Below are 21,676 nucleotides of genomic sequence, written 5' to 3'. Positions count from 1 at the left end.
ATGCTAAGGCTTTAGTTTTCACATTCATATTGCATGTTTCTTTGAAAAACTTTCTTGCATCATTCTTGTGTTTCTTGAAAAGAAAAAGAGATATTTTTTTATGATTGCATAATTTCAGAAACCTCATGCATGTACATTCATATTAGACTAGGAAGTCTTGTGAGTTCTTGCTTAGGTTTTAGTCTTTGATCTTTATTGTAATATCCGAGTATTAAGTACTCATTCATAACTCAAAGCATTGTAATTCAAGGATTGAGAAAATCCTAGCTGCGGTTAGGTAAGGTGTTTTTCACAAAGACTTGGAGGTCTTGGGATAAAGAGCGATACCTTGGCTGGGGCCGAATTGCGGTAAGAAAGGTTTTCTTGGAGGCGGTTTTGGGAAAGGTCAAACCAATGGTGACGAAGTTCTTTGGGTTCCAAGAAATGAGCGTTCGAGTCTTGTAATTGGAAGCGTGTATGTAACGTACATTGTATTCTATAGTGAAGAAGGAAAATCTCCCAGATCAGATAGGAGGACTGGATGTAGATTTGCAGTGGACAGTAAAACGAACCAGAATAAAATCCTTGCGTAATCTTTTCTATCCTTTTCTCTTTTATATTTCAAGATATTTTGAGTCAAGTTTGAAGCTGATATTTTGCATGCTTATACTTTGCTATGTTCTTGTCAATCTTGCATAAAAATATCTGCTGTATATCTGCATGTGTGTTGGTTAATAACTGTGCAAGTTGTTGTTCTGACATTCTGTTTCTGTTTTGATTTAACCGATTAAGCTCACTGGTTATTCTATTAACTGTGCATTTTTTAGCAAGTGTGTAAAAACCAAAGTGGAACTTAAGCTCCGTCACACCTATTCAACCCCTTCTAGATGTATTCTGCCACTGATACCTAACAACTATATTAGGTCATATATTAATGATTCAATTTTTGGAGCAATACTAATTAGAAGGATAATGAGGCACCATAAAAAGGACTGATTTATTAACCATATGATGATGAGATTTTTTGGTTATAAAATATTAGTTATAAAAAACTACTTGTTTGGCTTGTATAACAAATCAATGTTTTGACCACGTATTCAACAGTAGAAATAGGAAAGTTAACAAATCACAATTAATATTTCATTTATCAAAATGCAAATGATGATCTACAAAGACTCTGGATGACTTAGAGTAAAAACAGTATAAAACGGATTTGAATCAAGAAAGTGATCTTTAGTTGTGTTTTTTGTAGGGTGGTGGAGGGAACTTCTAAAAGGAAGCTACTTTAAGTAAAACTATAAAAGTGGAAAGAGTTTTTGGTAAAACTTATCTAAGTTTCAATTTTACCTTAAAAAAATAAAGTTGTATATAATGCTTGCCATAGCTTGATAATGAGGTGAGGTCAGAGTGACAAAATAATTTGAACATGACAAAAGGTAGGGAAAACTCGTGGAAGGTTCGTGTGAACAAAGATATGCGCCGTTGTTTCAAATCATGTCTCATATGTTCTTCTATGCTTATAAAAATATGTCATATTAATTAAAAAAGTTAAATTTTATTATTACTCTTATTTTTATTTCATTACCGTTACCGCGAGATGACATGTAAAATTGGATCTCGGTCAATTGATATATGTCCCATGTGTGTAATCCAAAAAAGCTAGTGGAATTATGAATGGATCTATATCACGGGTGATCTAAGTTGACCTTTAGTGACTTCAATGTGGATGCAAGTGTTGTGTATATCAATGATGGAAAAAAAATATTTGTTTTCATAGTGTCATATAGTTTTGGTCTAGCGTACTAGCGTGGAAGGCCATGTTGAATCTTTAAGGTTGAGAGTTTAATTCTTGGAAGCAACACTTGCTAGAAGGGGCTGTTATGAACACTGAAAATGATTAATTTCTTACTAAAAAAAGTAAAAGATACTCCTGATAGTACTAAAAAAATATGGTTTCGGTTTCCATAATTTTATGTGTTGAAATATGGTTGTATGCATGCATGTGTGATCCCTTCTATCATCACTTTGCACTTTCATCTCATGCAAACCTCCTTCTCTTTTGCATGTTTCACTATTTCGATTGAACTTCCCTCAATTATGTTTCTTCTTTTAGCTAGTTAAATTTAAAACTTTAAAATTACATCTTTTGGTAATAAAAGTTGAGGCTGTAAAATGCAATGGGTTCGAATGAAACAAAGTTGTCATACCATTATTTTGGATATTTTTATGATGGAATATTAATGGATTAAAAAAATAAATTGGATGATTATCACATCCATAATTTTATTACTTTTATGTGTCGAAGGAACCCACAAGGTGGCTCTGGCTCATATAATTTTTTGGTTGATATACTTTATTGGAGGTAATATATAGATTTTAACCTTTACAAAAAAAAAATTGTAAGTCTAGAAGCTCTTGCAAAAGTAGGCTCACGTATAATATTAAGAAGTGTAATATCTATGTAATTTAATTGTATAAATTTATGTTTTGTAAAGATTTAGTTAAGAGTGAGTGATAATTGAGTATGAATGGTAAGTTAATGCATATGTCATTTTCTCAAAATTAATTACTAACTATCTATAAAAATCATTGGTTGAGAAAACCTAGGGTGGTCCTTAAATATTGTTGTCATGTGCTATAACCCATGATTTTGGTTAAAATACATATCACACAAATTATATCTGAGAAAAAAATTGTGTGAAGGACTAGACTTGGGAGATATTTGATTATGGTCAATAGGGAAAAGAAAGGCCAAATATGAAAATGATGTTTAAGAACAGAAGAAAATATAATTGATAGCAAAAATGGACAGGTCTAGTTCTTTGTGTTGATTAGGACCATAAAATATTGATAAGGTTATAGCCTCGAGGGATATCCTTATAATGGAAGGGTTTGTCTCCACAAATGGTTTTAGGTGAGTCACTTTCAAATAGCATCTCAAATAGACTAGATAAATCATATGAATTAACTATGAAGGAAAAATTGATTTTGGGGAAAAGGGTTGCTTAGCTTTTAGTATTGACTAAAATGAAAAGGGTGTTAATTATAGCTTTTTTTAGAAACTTTTTATTTCTTTATTTTTCATTATACAATAAAATGAAAATGGTAGTACTTCTATTTTTTGCATCTAAAATTATGAATCATTTCATAGCTATTGGGTAATTTTAAATATTTATTATATAAATTAAAATCACCATTCAATCTTAAAAATCATATTTTCATCATTAAAAAAATCAAATCTTCATCACTTAAAAAAAATCATATTTATCGAATACTGTCATGGAATAATAATCAACTCAAATTCAATAGGTGAGAGATATAGACCAAATATTTCAAATGCACCACATTTGATTTTGGTTAAAATTTAGATGTTGTTTTTTAAGTATTAGTTAGATATGTTATATTTTCATTTGTAAGTTAAGACACATTTCTTATTCTAATTAGAGAATATCACCACACTCATATATTAAACAACATATAAGATTAATATGCTTGCTTTGCCTTGGACATGCCACTATAGCTATCATAAAAATTCCCAATAAAATGGGTTAGGTTTGTTAGGTAAAAAGGAAGTTAGGCATTTTTTTTGACAAAGTAGTTAAACAATTACTACAACATAAGTTAATGTCACATGGATGGATTGAATGAAATATTTCAAAACTTTGGTGTTTATGGAAAAACATAACACTAGCAAGCAAAAAAGTCAAGTAGAAGAAAAATTGAAAGCCACATATATGGAATCATTTAGTTATAAAGTAGGATGAGATTGACAATTAATTGGTGGGGCTAAGATTTGAAAAGATTGGGTCATGTCATGGATAAAGTTTTCTCAATAGGCTCAATGAAAGGAAATAAAAAAGAAAGGGTTGAAAAGAAGGTGCATGTGCTAAGATGAATTATTGAACCATAGAAGCTACAGGGACATGGTGAAATAGCATCTTATGTCAAAATCTTAAGGTGGGTGGGAAAAGTTGTCACCTAATGTCTCATTGCTTGCATTAGAAATCAACTTGTAACTTAACCAAGGTCATTTGAACTTGAACTCACTAGTTACTTGCGAGAATAATGAAGGGTGATGAGAAATGACATTAAGGATAACTTTAATACATAATATATCTTTTATCTCACATTTTATCTCATATATTATATTACACCAATGATAATAAAACAACAACAAAAATAATTTAAATTTCTTAATTAATATGACATATTTTAATTAGCACATGACAGTCAATGAAACATAATTTTGATACAGGATCTCGAATAGAAGATCTTTATTCTTTAATACATTCTTATGATCCTGATACAACTATTACCTTATATATGACTTTTAAGTTAAGTATTGTAAAATTTTATAAAAAAATAATGATGTGATATTATACAGACTATTGGAACCAGTAGCATTCTAATTTTTTTTGGATAGGATTAAAGTATTCTAATTAACTCAAAATTAAATCCAATGAACTTTTTTGTTTATTTGCAATGTAGGTATCAATTAAAATTTCAAATAATTAAATAAGATATTATTCTGAATTTAAAAAATAATTAAATAATGACCCATGTATCTGCCACACCGTATTTTTCTTATGTAAGTGGTAAAAATATTATTACTGAAGCATAAAGATAGCTGACTCAAAAGCAACCCCTTTTCCCTTTAATTCATAGAATAATAGAAGGGCCTGGGGGCTTGGACAAAGAGTGGTTGTTTTCATGTTTCATTCAAGCCCATTATTAAATGATAATAGGCTCAAAATTAATTTTTGATTAAAAGCTTCGCAATCTCAAAGAACAGACTCAGAAGAATTTATACAATAAGCATTACTAGTCCTTTTTTGTTTTGTTTTTTGAGGACTCGTTTTTTTAGGATTTAAGATTCAGCTTCTTAATGCGTCTCTTTAAGCTTAGCAGCAGAGAGTAATAATTCTATATAATGACATATATATTGTACACGCTACCTTGAGAGAGAAAGGACTATAAAAAGGGGGGGAAATGCAATATGCATGAGAATGCATTCTCTATACAATTATACTATTCACCCTAAAGATTTATATAAAGCTAATATATTACTCAACATTTATTTGTATTACTTGTTTAATGAATCAATGATGATTAAACTTGGATGATAAATAATACAATAATAATGTATAAAATTCATATCTTGTCAGTATATACATTTTTCCTCTTATACATCCCAGAATGTAATGTGTTTTGAGATAATTTCATACCTTATTAGTACATACATTTTTTTCCTCTTATACATTCCATAATGTAGTGTATTTTGAGATGGTTTCTCCAAGGTATATCTCCATGTTCACAAATGTGTTATGTGTTATATGATATTTTTATTCTTCTGACATGCATGGATGGACAAACATAATAAAATGCATGATAATAAAATAAACATTCAAATGGATATAAGAAATATTTATAATAAAATTATTTTTCCACGAAAATAGTCTTTACAATCATATATTCTTTAACTTGTTCAACTATTTCAATGTAACACTTGTACAATATATCATACACCCCTCAAATACCCAAAACAATTGATTTCAATATCCATAGTAGTCACTAAAAAATGCATGTATTATTTAGTGCATGCATGTGAGTATTCTAAGAATATGTTACTATAAATTTGTTCAATTATCATTAAGTCATTCCTTATCTTGTGACTTCACTCAACCATTCATGTCAGGTTGACTTTAATGATAAAGCTATTATTTTGTACATTATTTCTCTGAAAAATGCAATTATTGAATTAAGAGGAAGATCAATTCATTGTGGTGGCGGTCAATAAAACATGTTTCAACCACACAATGACATTGTCAATTTGTTAAAAAAAATGATTGGCTAAGTCTTTTTTAAAACAAATATCTAAAAGTCCAACTCTTTGAATACTTATTTTCCCCATGTATATAAAAATATAAAAGCTGAAAATTATTTGGGAAAATCAATTCACGTGAAAGAAAGAACTAGTTATGTTGGAAACTTTATAGTGTAAATAGTGGCTTTTTTGACATTTACAAACTCCACTAGCAAAGGCATATCCTTAAAAAAATCTCATCCCCATTACTTTAAGACACTAATTTGATATTACTTTAAGCTCTATTATGTATATAATGCCTTTAGCTTCACATAAGCAAGCAAACAAAATGGTGAATAGGTAAATGCATATTTATCTTTTTTTTCTATTACTAAGGGTACCCTTTTACTCCATTTTGGGGTGTGTGATTACATCTCGCAATAAATGTCACGTTTAGGAATCGAACTTTTAACATATTAGTCATTCTAGAAAACTAGTGATGTCTTACACCACTAGATCAACATCTTATTGATAATACTTATTTATCTTCTACTTTACGGTATATATTATTTTCCTTAGAAAAATAAACAATTATATTTTCTCTTCCAAATAATTAATCAACCCAATGGCCTATTCAAGACATGGTTATCTTTAAGATCATACATTATTTTAACCCTTTGGACTCACCCCCCATTGCGATTCTTTGATAAGTTGAATGGTTTATTATTAAATATCATCTCTAAAATCTATGTTCCACTAGTTGGATTTGTTTATAGTTAACTCACTTTCATATTAAATTGATACCATGTATTGCATGCAAGTCCTAATCCAATGGCTTCTTTAAAATTATATGAAGGGAGATAATGTGTTATGATAATTAAACCATAAAATAAAGAAATTTGATGATAGTTTTTGTGTGGATAAATTAGAATAATTTTATTTATAATAATCTCAAATTAAGCATCATTATATATGGTGCATACTTGCATCCTAACGAATTTAAAATATATATTTTCTCATAATCATGCCATAATTACAGCTATATTGTCCTTGACACCAATTATGGGAATCAAATTTCACATGCTTATGGTAATCTCGGTGATTTTCTTCTAGTAACATGATTTTGCTAGATTCTTTTTTCTGTGTTTATAGTAACTAGAGCTATAACTTATGAAAAAAAGTTGCCATCTTAATTATTTTTAAGGAGTACCTCAATGATTGAGAGCCAAGTATATATTCTAATTCTAAGAATATGTGAGAAGAAAATAATTAATGTTGATAGTACTTAACTGATTAGATTATACACTTTGATGTTCATGTTTTTTAAGTCCATGATTGAATCGTTTTTCAATAAAGATAATGCTAAATATAATATTACATAATGCATTTCATCACAAAAAATATTAGTGACTTTTTGCTGAAAGCCTTCTAGTCATGTTTGTAGGATAGGATTACAAGGTAGTCAGTATCCATGTAGTATGTTAAAAATTATATATTTTTCTCACCAAACACAAGTAGTGACACATAAAGTGATATATTTTTTTGGGACCACATATGTTCTCTCATTTTAAATAGGGGTAGCCCAAAGTCTCTCAGTTTTTTTTTACAAGTTGAATTTTGGAGGGTAATGAAAGAAAAGTGAAGGCTTTTGAGTCATCTCACTAGTATACAACATGACTCCCAAATCTTCTATTTATCTTCTTTTCTCTCCAAAACTCAACTGACAGACTCTTAATAGAGTGTGAGGAGAGTAGATGTACGATCCCACAAGTAGAATAACTATTTCCAAGTTAATATATTTTTAAATATGGTATACAAAAAACTTATAAATAAGTGATAAAAAGAAATGATATAAAGTTGTAATAACAGAAATGATGTTTCTATTCAATACTAAAATATAATGCAATTTCCACAAAGGCACAAATAAACTTGGTCTAAAGTTGAATATTCTACAATCTTGATAATCTTAGCCACAATCAGCATAATCAGTAATACATGACCCTTTCTTCTGTCTTCTTGTCATCAAACAAAAAGTTGTTGCAACTACTAGTGCTTATTAATAGCTTTTTATTAATTTCTTCTTGTCCATATTCCAATGGATTTTTTCCCATAATCTATTTTCTTTATCTATCCACCCACTAACACTACCACCATTGAACATCACAAACTTTTTTTGTATCTTCCACCTCATTGTGTAGATAATTATCAGCACCAACTTTTTGGTATATTCCATATCCAAATTCTTTTTCAATAAAATTATTGATCTCATTGATGTTATTGCAGCTTCCATTAGAAGAGCTACAACAAGTAGCTTCACCACTAAACATAAAGATGCTATTGCTATCTTGAATAAGTTGGAAATTATGAGTAGGGTCTATGAAAGTTTTTTGTGCTTGAAAAATTGAAGTAGAACAATAAGAGTTTTTAGTCAAAAGACTTGAAGTGTAAGAAAAGGATTCAGAAACTGTGAAGTTAGGTTCATGAGGTTGGTAGTATGAGTTGTTGTTGTTGTCTTTGAATGATAATGGTGAATTAGATGGTGTTGAATTTTGTAGGGTAGGTTGAAGGGTACCCTTTTGAGGTTGTTTCCCTTGTGGTGAAGGGTTCATGCCCATCATTTTTTTCTTAAGCTTAGTGTTCCAATAATTCTTGATATCATTGTCAGTCCTACCAGGTAACTGAGATGCTATTATTGACCACCTGTAGACAATGAGTTTCAAATTTGAGCAATAATGCAACAATCTTATGATATCTAAATGAGTCTAATATTTATGTACTAATCGTGTAAAGATTTATATACCGTCAGTGTATCATCTACTATTCATTTGTATTAGTTTTATTTTAGAGTTAATGATAGTAAAATATGAATAATAGATGATATAATGACAATGTAAAAATTACTTAAACTACTAGTATATATATCCTTTTCTGAATCTAAATTTAGAATGCATAAGGTTGAGGACCTAAGAACAAGCTACATAATACTATACTACTATTATAATTCATTTTTCTAGGAAGTGAAAACAAAATTCTTCAAAATGACTCTAACTTGTTATTTGGCTATACAAAGATTTAGACTTATTATAATAAATTATATAATTTTATTTTGGATACAAAGCAAGACATTTTTCATGACTGAGATTTGGTGGAATCATTTTGTGACTACACACAAAACCCTCAAAACTTCAATATATGTTTTCATCATTTATGAAAGTTACTGAAATGGAAGATATTCATTTCACATTAGTTCTCACAATACCATTTTTCACACCAACTTAGTAATCATTGATAAACAAATCTGTTTCATAAAACAATAAAAGTCTTTTGATCAATAGTATAAAGTAGGTGTAAAAAGTTATATATTGATTATGAGAATTTCATTACTCTCCTGAAATCTATGAATGTTATATATTGAAAATTTGAAACTATTAAGTAAAATGAAGCCTACCTGCTTCCAATGCTAGAAAAGAGGCCACATATTACTCTCTCTTCTGCTTCAGAGAACTCACCATGCTTAATGTTTGGCCTAAGATAATTAAGCCATCTAAGTCTACAACTCTTGCCACATCTTTTCAAACCTATAGGATTCAAATCAACAACAACCAAACCTTAATATTAGTTGTGGTCGGTCACATAGATCAACCGATACCTTAATATTCTATTATAAATTATATTTATTGACAAAAACATTAAACTCTAAGTTTTTCTTTATCCATTTCCCTTCACACAGTCATGCTATGATATCATTACCTTCAAGAGTGTAACATGACATAACTCATACATACATATATATATATATACATACTATGTATATGTATATGTATATGTATATGTATATGTATATGTATATGTATATGTATATGTATATGTATATGTATATGTATATGTATATGTATATGTATATGTATATGTATATGTATATGTATATGTATATGTATATGTATATGTATATGTATATGTATATGTATATGTATATGTATATGTATATGTATATGTATATGTATATGTATATGTATATGTATATGTATATGTATATGTATATGTATATGTATATGTATATGTATATGTATATGTATATGTATATGTATATGTATATGTATATGTATATGTATATGTATATGTATATGTATATGTATATGTATATGTATATGTATATGTATATGTATATGTATATGTATATGTATATGTATATGTATATGTATATGTATATGTATATGTATATGTATATGTATATGTATATGTATATGTATATGTATATGTATATGTATATGTATATGTATATGTATATGTATATGTATATGTATATGTATATGTATATGTATATGTATATGTATATGTATATGTATATGTATATGTATATGTATATGTATATGTATATGTATATGTATATGTATATGTATATGTATATGTATATGTATATGTATATGTATATGTATATGTATATGTATATGTATATGTATATGTATATGTATATGTATATGTATATGTATATGTATATGTATATGTATATGTATATGTATATGTATATGTATATGTATATGTATATGTATATGTATATGTATATGTATATGTATATGTATATGTATATGTATATGTATATGTATATGTATATGTATATGTATATGTATATGTATATGTATATGTATATGTATATGTATATGTATATGTATATGTATATGTATATGTATATGTATATGTATATGTATATGTATATGTATATGTATATGTATATGTATATGTATATGTATATGTATATGTATATGTATATGTATATGTATATGTATATGTATATGTATATGTATATGTATATGTATATGTATATGTATATGTATATGTATATGTATATGTATATGTATATGTATATGTATATGTATATGTATATGTATATGTATATGTATATGTATATGTATATGTATATGTATATGTATATGTATATGTATATGTATATGTATATGTATATGTATATGTATATGTATATGTATATGTATATGTATATGTATATGTATATGTATATGTATATGTATATGTATATGTATATGTATATGTATATGTATATGTATATGTATATGTATATGTATATGTATATGTATATGTATATGTATATGTATATGTATATGTATATGTATATGTATATGTATATGTATATGTATATGTATATGTATATGTATATGTATGTATGGTTGTGTGAATTTTCCAAGACTAGTTTCACATTTTATTGGAATGATAGCTTGCATTTTTTTTTTCCTTTGACACAATTAAGCTTAATTATTGACAGGGTTATTGCGCATTAACAATTAGTTCCACCAAAAGGTTAACAATAGAAAATTTGTACAAATATAGAGTGCTAGAAAATATAAATAAGGCATGTTTAATTATATCAACTCCCTCTAGTTAAGGACATGTTTGTGGCTGTAAAATACTAGTAGCTATTTGTAAATTGTAGCTAGGATATCATATTTATGCTCCATATCTCTCTTACCCTTAATAGGAGAGTCTGAATTTAGAACAGAAAAAAGTTATGAAAATAAAGAATTTGGATGAACTGTCCCATTTTTATGTCTTATTGTATCCCGAGCCAATTGAATATTGACACCTATATGAAAAAAAAAATAAAAAATTATATAATAACATTTTTATACTATTTAATAGCATGTGATTGGTTTAAGATATGAAGATAAATTTTTTTGGGAACAGAGGATCCTGGTTGGAAAACAAAATGGTGGATGTATATTCAGGTAAGAAATATAAAGAGTCTAATATATATGAAATAATAGTTTAAAGATTTATACACAGTTGGTGACATCCACTATTCATTTGTGTTACTTTTATTTACGAGTTAATAATGATTAAAAAATACTAACTTACCAACATTTGCCGATAAAAAAATGATTAAATATGAATGATGAATGATGTAGCGAAAGTGTAAAAGTTTCTTGCATTATCAGTGTATACATCTTTTTCTCCTATAAAAATTGATAAATTGATTCTTTTAGTTAGTAATTTACTATATAACAAGTTATTAATATAAAAATAAAAAAACATTATATAGAAAAGAGAACGAGTCATTCGTTTATTTTCTCTTTCTCTAAATGTAGAGATGTATGTATATCTATATATACCCAACATTACCCATCTTTTCTGTTCCTCACTTGGTTTTGCATTCCCTCTTGATTTTTCCTCAAGCTACTCAAACTAGGACATTGGTACATATTTTTTTTCTGTTTCTCATAAAAATTCTATTTACTACAATTCATATTGATATATTGTAGCAATATTTGTAGTAATGAGATGTTGGATACGTCATATATTAATGTTGTTTTGTAGAATTTGTATTCTGAGTTAGATCTAACTTATAATATTTGTTTTGTTATTATGATATATAATTGAATGATTGTGTTTATCTACATGTTTATTAAACATGTGTTAGACTATTAGCATTTTCTTTTTCTGGATCTGGTTTAGTGGTTTTGTTTGTTGCACCATTCTCAGATCTATATGGCTCATTAGTCCTATGTTTCTGGTGTCTATTTTTCCTTGGAATAAAATGCAAATTCTATAGGAAAGTAGTTTGAGATTTATTTTTATGGATTCAACCTGAAGTAGCTTTTGCAGCTGAGATTTTCCTAGACTCATATTGGTAGCATTTGATAGACATGTGAGAACATATATAGATTTGTTATGTGCTTCGTCTATTTCGTATTCTTTAGAATATGTGAGACTTATTTTTTGATATGCCCCCTTCATATAAAGGTCCAATCTTAAAACCAATTGACAACGAGAGGAATACCCCAACAGGTATTTAAATCATTCCCGAAACAATGAGGTAAGCGATGTGGGACTTACTTTCCAACATATATATGCAGGTGTGCATTGTTTCTTGATTTTTGAATGCCAGAGATGGACAATACATTCCTCTTCACCTCGGAGTCTGTAAATGAAGGCCACCCAGACAAGCTCTGTGACCAAGTCTCTGATGCAATCCTTGATGCTTGTTTGGAGCAAGATCCAGAGAGCAAGGTTGCTTGTGAAACATGTACTAAGACAAACATGGTTATGGTCTTTGGTGAGATCACAACCAAGGCTAAGGTGAACTATGAGAAAATTGTTAGGGACACTTGTAGGGGCATTGGATTCGTGTCGGCCGATGTTGGTCTTGATGCTGATAAGTGCAATGTTCTTGTCAACATTGAGCAACAAAGCCCTGATATAGCTCAAGGAGTTCATGGTCACATGACTAAAGCACCTGAGGATATTGGAGCTGGTGATCAAGGCCACATGTTCGGCTATGCGACCGATGAAACACCCGAGCTTATGCCACTCACTCATGTACTTGCTACTAAACTTGGTGCAAAACTCACTGAAGTTAGAAAGAACAAAACATGTCCATGGTTAAGGCCTGATGGTAAAACCCAAGTCACTGTTGAATATAGGAATGAAAATGGAGCCATGGTTCCTCTTAGGGTGCATACAGTCCTAATCTCAACTCAACATGATGAAACAGTCACAAATGAACAAATTGCTACAGACTTAAAAGAGCATGTTATAAAGCCTGTCATACCAGCTCAATACCTTGATGACAAGACAATATTTCATCTTAATCCTTCGGGTCGATTCGTGATTGGAGGACCTCATGGAGATGCTGGACTAACTGGTAGGAAGATTATTATCGACACGTATGGTGGTTGGGGTGCTCATGGTGGAGGTGCCTTCTCTGGCAAGGATCCTACTAAGGTGGATAGGAGTGGTGCATACATTGTTAGACAGGCTGCGAAGAGTATCGTTGCTTCGGGCCTTGCTCGACGTTGTATTGTGCAGGTTTCATATGCAATTGGAGTGCCAGAACCATTATCTGTTTTTGTAGATACCTATAAAACAGGAAAGATTCCAGACAAGGACATTTTGGTTTTGATTAAGGACAACTTTGACTTTAGGCCAGGAATGATTGCTATTCATCTTGATCTTACTAGAGGAGGCAATTTCAGGTACCAAAAAACTGCAGCTTATGGACATTTTGGACGTGATGATCCTGATTTTACTTGGGAGACAATAAAGGCATTGAAGCCAAAAGCTTAAGTTTTCCAAAGATGGGTATGATTCAGATAATGGAGTGTGAATTATTGAAAATAAACAAGCTTTGATGCACATATCTCTTATTGATAATAGGTTTCACAGATTGGCTGAGAAATGAAACTAAATATATCTCTTAGATTTCACAGCATTAGTACAATATGAGAATGCAGCATTAGCTACCTCTTTTTGTTTTTACTTTTACCACTTTAAGTTTCTTTACTATTATTATTGATTTCTTTGCAACCAATCTTGTGTGGTTGGTGTAAACTTAGAATGTTTGTATTTCATATTTATTTATTGGATTTGGGTTCACTTTATGAAGTTTTTTACCTCATAAAATACAACTGTTGTTTCTATAGCAGACCATAGTTACATGATTCAATTGATTCATTTACCTATATATTGAGTATGGAATTCAACATAAAGAAAGTTTTATGATAATAATATAAAAAGTGACAAACCAATTCGAACCACATATCAGGTACCAAAAATGGTATTGCTTACCATGTAAGTAACTATGCCACAAACATGAAATAATTTGGTTAGAATCTGAGATTAACTTAATTGTTGATAATTGGCTATGTTAAAAGTATAGATAAATTGCAAACATAATATTTGGATTGAAACTGTATAAATAATAATTTAGCGAAAAGGGTGCAACTACAAGCGATCATGTAGCCTTGTTTCTCCTGCACCATACATCTCATCTACCCTTTTCTCCATCTCTAAAAATTCGGAAAGTGGGGGTGTATCGAATGTGTTAAGTTCTTTCAGGATATTCATCGATATTTTGTATAAAGGATGACCCAATGCACAAAATCAGAAATTATTCACTGATATTTTGTATGGAGAAAAGCTTTCGGAAATTATTGCTGAGTATATAGAATGAAGAGAGGATTTGGTTGCACAAGCTATACCTCAAAAAACATGTAACAATATAAATCTATTGCCATGCTATAATTCACACGTTACAAATATATGATAATTGATACCTTTAAACATGTAAGAAATGGAACAAACAATATTTTATATACATAACATGACATAAAAGGTTAAGGTGTAGGACATCCAAGAAATCAATCCAAGTTGAGTAAGGAAAAGTTATTAAGGGTTTCATAACATTCTTGAGGGCTTATAAGTTTCTCAACTAGCTTATTGGATAAAAAATACGTTAGTTTTCTTGTTTGTTTAGAGATATTTTCTATAAAAAAAAATGCTTATTAGTTGATTGGAGTGACTTATGAGTTATAAGTGAAAGTTTATAAGACATTTTACACTTATCATATGTTTGATAAGCTAATTTTATCAAATAGTTGTAATTCTATCAGCTAGCTTCTTATTTATAAGTTTTAAGTATCTGATTTTTTTAATTTTCAGCTAGATACCAAGAAGCACCATAATAGATAACAATAATACGTAGTATTAATACTAATTAATTGTGAAAAAAGGAATAAATATCATGGCCCATTAGCTCAGTTGGTTAGAGCGTCGTGCTAATAACGCGAAGGTCACAGGTTGGAGACCTGTATGGGCCATTTTTCATTTTTTTGCTTACTTATTTGCAATCTACCTTTCTCTGGATTTTTCCTTCGTCCTTTTCAACTATTTATTGTTTTAATTATATGGATCTATAAACATTATAACCAACCCTATACAACCTTAGTCTATTCAACATTAATAAACATGATTTTGCAACCATAAAAGGTTCAATCTTCATTTGTTATGGAATCCATTTATTTCTTTTCTTTTGACAGAAACAATGTATCGTACTTTTTCTATTAAACAAACTACTATGTATCTTTGAACTTAATAGTTTTGAATGTCTTTTTCTATTATCATAAAACATGTATCTCTGATCCTATTTTATGTAGTTTCTGACTTCATAACCTTGGTATATTTTGTTCTTTTGTATAGCTACCTACATTCACCTCCATTTCTGAACATTTGTGTTATTTTAACAACCAGGACCATGAAAAAGTTAACAATTTACTCTTGCAAAACCCTAATAAGCATCCATAGCACACTGGAAGGAAGAACTTGACTATTATTCATGTATGTTCTAATCAAACGAAACCACTCTTTGTCAAGTAATTATCCATGGTTTATATCATTTGATTCAATCTTCTAAATAAGTTGCATATATAGAATAATATAGTGAAGAAAATTTCAGCAATTCTAGAATATATTTGAAACCCCAACTTATATTATTTGTACTGTTTCAAATTTTCAAATTTGCTTAATCATGAGTGGGTCACAATTCACATATTCACTTTCCTAAATTGGAAAGAAGTTTGATGGGAAATATTATTATACAATTAATGAAAGTGGGACACCTCTATAATTAGACACATATGTTTATAATTTATGGTGGCAAAATGTGCTGTGTTTGTTCTATATGATGAGATAGAAGATCCATTGAAATGATTTCATGGGACCCTTTAATGTAACTTGTGATTAATGTCATCATTATTTCATAACAATCCAGTTAAGAATAATACATAGTTGATGAAGGATAAACAATTATGTGAAACACACTAATATATGGTTCCAAAGCAGGTGGGTGCAAATTCTCAACTTTCTTATACAAAGAAAGTCAAATTATATATGGTTGCCCTCCAAACACCTTGGATGTAATTGTTGACTAGAAAAGTAGTGATTTGATTTTTGTGTATTTATGATTTGTCCTTATATTTCTACTTTATAGAAATTTAAATCATTAATATATTTATTTCATTTATTAACATTGAACTTTATTTTTGTCAATACACACGATTGAGTTTATTCAAGTGTGAAGTTTCATATTAGATTGATAGGATGGGTGAAAGAGTTTATAGATGGAAAAGACTCATAGAACTAATATTTTAAGGTTTTGGTTTAAGATGTTATATCTCACTTATAGCTCTACATGCTTCTTATGTCTCAGTAACAATGGAACTTTCCGATGATTAGAGGCTCTTTAATGACAGTCGGGTCCAAGATACACCTTATATACCTTAGATGTGATTTTTTGGATTGAAACCACATCTTACATTGGAGACAATCCAACAAAACTTTATCTTGCAATACTTAAGATATATTAGAAGTAGATTCTGGCCTTCAACAAATATTGTTTATAAGATCAGGAGTTTGAAATACATTATGCTTTTGAGATTGCTTTAGAGAATCTCAAGCTGAATTTCTAATTTATAAAAAATCAAAATTTTAACCTTCAAATTATGAACAAAGCTAAAGGTTTAAGAGTTGAGAAGGTTAACCATGGTTGCATTACATATTTAGACCTTTTGTATACAGCTTATAAAAGTGGTGTGAATATTAAATTATAAAAAAATGTCACAACAGAGCTTATAAGTTAATATTTCACCGACAACATTTTAATACCAATGTATTGGTTTCATTCTTCAATCATAGATTGAAAAATGTTCACAGGTTCGAATATTCTAATGATTTAATCTCATGCTACAGATCAACTATTGCAACTTTTTGCTATTATATTGCTTTTATAAAATTATGCATTTAGACTTCTTTGCTTTACTTGACTGACAAGGTAAGATTATAGAATTAAAAAAATTAAGAGGTCCTCAAATATTCCAACTTCATATAATATTTTTATTATTTAGTATAATACAATCTTATCTACACCGCTTCCATATTTATTTATATCGTAAATTGGTAAAATTACTATTTGTCCTCCAAAACCAAAAGTATAAGTGTTGTGTCACTTTGGTTATGCAATGAATTTTAACATTAAGCTGATCATCTGATTGTAAAAAATGACTTCAAAATATATCGTTCTTCTATATAGTCAGCTAGTCTTAAAAATTAAGTTTATGTGATTTATATTATTGAAGAATTAAACTGATGTAATTTATTTTGCAGAAATAAATTGATGACGAATTTTATAGTTGATGAACTAAATTTATATGGATACCAAATTTCATTAGAAAACCAACATGAGGATACCATGTTTTGAAAAGATTCCATAGCAATTTTAAATTAATCATAGACCATAAGTTATCAAATTAATTGATACAATAATACCACCAAGGGATATATATGTATAGAGACCCAATGGGATTAACTTTTAATATTCGTTCTCAATTTTTGGGTGGTTGGTGATGGTAGTACACTAGTATATATGAACAAGACAAACCAAGAAAGGTTATGCCATTTATTATAACTTTTTTGCTGAGTGGTTAGAGCAGCTACTAGTGCTATATTTGCCCAATCTTATCCACTAAGACAAAGATATACCCACAGAAAGTATAATTTTTTTTTTTACATTCTCATTGTATCATTCACCATTCATTTTCAATCATTATTGACTATATAAAAGTAATATAAATAGATAGTGAATGATGATTAAATGTGTATGAATTTTTAAATTATTGACATATATATAGATAATACCCTCTATCCACATTAGATATATCACTGATCACGCAATCTGATCTAAGTTTAAATGCATGCCTTTTCCACTTCAATTGGAACATACTTTATTTTTTGTATTCAGATATTGGTTGCTTCCATGCATGTGGAGAATAAGACTTCCAGATTCCATACGTTGGATTTTATATATTAGTAAAATTACATCATTTAAAGTGCTTTTGATTGAAAATTCATAGAACATTGATAGCGCACAGTCGCACACTAATATATATTTTTAGTATACTTTCACCTAACTATAGAAAGATAATCTTTTGGAATCATCAAATGGAAATCTCTTTTGGTAATTATTTTTTATACTGGTGGGTTGTAAAAGCTTTCTATACTACTACTAGTATATTATTTATCACTCGCCTATTAATTATGTTAAATTTTATATAAAAGTAATGATGGTTGAAGATGTTTTTGTCATGTAACATCGATACTACATAGATATTAAAATTAAAGTATGAATTTAAAGTTACCAATAAAATTCAGTACAATTGATGAATAACAAAGTTTTTGAAGCATAACCTTATATAGATTTGATTTATCTCGATATGATTAGTCTCTAATTGTCGACTATATAATATATTCGGCACACAAAATAAAATACAGAGTTAAAACCTTGTGGATAATGAAAAATAACGTGTTAACAACAAAACTTTGATTGGTGTTCAATTTTTCTTGATGCGTTTAAAAAAAACTGTATATAGAGATAGTAAAAAATATTGGAAGAAATAAAAAAAAAAGTTTAGTATTCAAATAGGAAGAAAAATTAAAAAATTAGAGTTTTGATCCCCTTGCCAACTCAACTAATATTAACTATAGCTCATGATTTTTAACACTAGACAAAGAAAAACAAAAGCTTGACCATAAAAAGTGACCACATATGTCATGGCAACGTTATGGAATGACGTTGTATTAGGTCAGATTTTTTTTAAGATTTAATATGTATGTACTAACTGTGTAAGTATTTTTATATTATCAGTAAATCAATTATCATTCATATGTTAACTATAATTAACTCTAAAACAAAAATAATATAAATTAATGATAAATAATATGCTGAACTTAATATTAAGAGTGTATAGATTTTAAACTCTTTTTCTAATGACATAACTTGTTGTTGGGCATTTCCTTATTTTCTACTAAAATAGACACAAAGGAAGCCCGGAGGAAATAGCTGACAAATTGCAAACATGCACCTTTGATAAACTGATTAAGACAAATTGTGTTAATTTATGTGGGGTTCGGATCTCTCCAATATTATGAGATACAACGAGTTTCAAGAGTTTCTAAATTCATTTTATTAAATAATTAAATTTTTCAAAATATATTATGTCACATTTTGACAATCGGAAGGTCCAATAATCTCTACTACTATTATATAGTATCCCATAATTATGACAATAGGTCCTATACTTGTGCTGTATTTCATATTTGTATTAGTGTATTTGACCACTACCTTTCTTATTAAACATGGATGAAGATCTGCTCTTCTTAAGTATGTCTTTAAATCTATCTCTAACTAATCATAATAAAGTAAAATAGATAAAATTATAAGTGTCTAATTTTTTAATTGATACAATATATTGTGATTGGTTTGAGACATGCTCGAAGATAATAGATTATTTTCATTAAACATGGGTAGTAATTGGTTTGGTTTGGTTGTATTGTCTCCATGAAAGATAGATAGATAGATCCATCGATTTTACATGTTCCCTCTGAATTATTATGTTGTTTTCTAATTTTACATTTTGCTTGTTATTTTGTCTTTTCTTTTTAAAACTGGGTTCTTTCTCAATTGTTTTTTATTGTGTGGCGAAAGCTACTGATTTTAGATTTTCAGATAAACGATTTTTTTCATAATTAATTTTTCCAACAGTCTCTTTGAGGCACTTCTAATCTACACATGCTTCATGCTGTTATTATAATTTTGAATAGATAAAATGAAACCATGCATATAGTCCTATTTCGTTTTTGTGTTTAGCATGCTATAGTTGACTGTAAGAATTAAAAAATAATTATTTATTTATATTTCAACTCATTTTGGACCACTCAATTGTTTTGATTTAATTTTAATATATGATCAACATAAATATTTATTTAATAATATACAATCAATTCATTAAAAACTTGCTTTCATAATAATTTTCTTAGAAGTTCCCCATATGATGATATATGAAATGTTGATGTTAGTGTAAATTTTATACCACTAATATATTAAAATTAGTTTATTTATCTTCTAGACAACTTAATCCCACATTTTAATTATCTTTGTGTGAAATTAATGTATCAATATAATGGGTTGTAATTTTTTTATGATCTTCTTCCCCTATAAACCATTTTCATCCACCCCTCCACCAACTTAAATTAATAAATCCTCCAACATTAGCGAATTAGTTAGGTTTTGCATGGGTCTAGTCTTAATGCTAGAAAATGTAACTGAAGAAACTGTGGTATTTGTTGTGAGTATGATATATACACACAAAAACTAGCTAATGCCATTGTTGTTTAATGATTGCATTGATTTGCATTATGTTTAACTAGTGTGCTATTTCATACATGTTCACTTTATTTAATTTTTATATATTTAATTTTTTTAAATATTTAAATATTGAGTATAGATAATATTATAATTTATGTAATAGAAAAATATGATAATGAAACTTGCAGTAAAAATTACATTGGTGATTTGATATTTTTTGTGCATTTACTCTAACTTTCATTAATATTTCTTTTATTATGGAGAAAACATTATGGTAATAGTTAATTAGAAGGGTAAAATAGGCAAAAAAGAATTATACCATATATAGGTAGTTATAAGATGTTTTGACTTTATATATAACTAGTGTGTACAGACACTTCGTGCCTGCCGGTCAATATTGTATGATACTACGTATTTCATTTTTATATATTTCATTTTTTATAATTAGAATATATTTGTTATATTCAGTGTACTTTATATTATAATTTTTATGTGTTTATGATAATATTTAGTTTAAGGTGAGAAATGTGGTTAACTGATGTGTTGGTGGTGGTTAATTATGATTATATGGTTTTTTGTGAAAATTAAATAATGTGAAGGACAAAATAGGAAATGAAAATTGCATCATGGTGAAAGTTACACCAAGTTTTGGCTTTATATATAGTATAGATATAGAAGTATAGATATATAATATATAATATAATATAGAAATATAGATATATAATATAGAATTATAGATAGGGGTGGCAATATGGGCTTGGCCCGACGGGCCAGCCCGTTCGGATGGCTATTTTTAGCGGGCCGGACTGAGGATTTTAGCCCAAAAACCCATATTCAGCCCGTTTTAGTAGCCCGTTTTTAGACGGGCCAAAACGGGCCGCGCCGGGCTGGCCCGACGGGCCATTGTTAAA

The 21,676-nt window shown here is 28.7% G+C and overlaps 1 protein-coding gene, 1 non-coding gene and 1 pseudogene across 3 annotated transcripts; 2 read left to right on the top strand and 1 right to left on the bottom strand.

Annotated features, from left to right (window-relative positions):
- Positions 7,733-9,554, bottom strand: LOC109356179 (annotated as a pseudogene).
- LOC109355910 (S-adenosylmethionine synthase 3-like) lies at positions 11,899-14,186 on the top strand. Of its 2 annotated transcripts, none has more exons than XM_019599186.1 (2): positions 11,899-11,985; positions 12,646-14,186. In XM_019599186.1, the coding sequence occupies exon 2, from the start codon at positions 12,671-12,673 to the stop codon at positions 13,853-13,855; it is 1,185 nt and encodes a 394-aa protein (XP_019454731.1). In that variant the 5' UTR covers positions 11,899-11,985; positions 12,646-12,670; the 3' UTR covers positions 13,856-14,186. The 2 variants fall into 2 exon arrangements, with proteins under 2 accessions (XP_019454731.1, XP_019454733.1); XM_019599188.1 differs by having other exon boundaries at positions 11,902-11,998; positions 12,640-14,186.
- Positions 15,314-15,387, top strand: TRNAI-AAU. Its single transcript has one exon. It is a non-coding gene; the product is annotated as a tRNA-Ile (tRNA).

This window comes from Lupinus angustifolius, chromosome LG09, assembly GCF_001865875.1.
Source record: "Lupinus angustifolius cultivar Tanjil chromosome LG09, LupAngTanjil_v1.0, whole genome shotgun sequence".
Taxonomy (NCBI): domain Eukaryota; kingdom Viridiplantae; phylum Streptophyta; class Magnoliopsida; order Fabales; family Fabaceae; genus Lupinus; species Lupinus angustifolius.
This window is presented reverse-complemented; position numbering and strand designations above follow the sequence as displayed.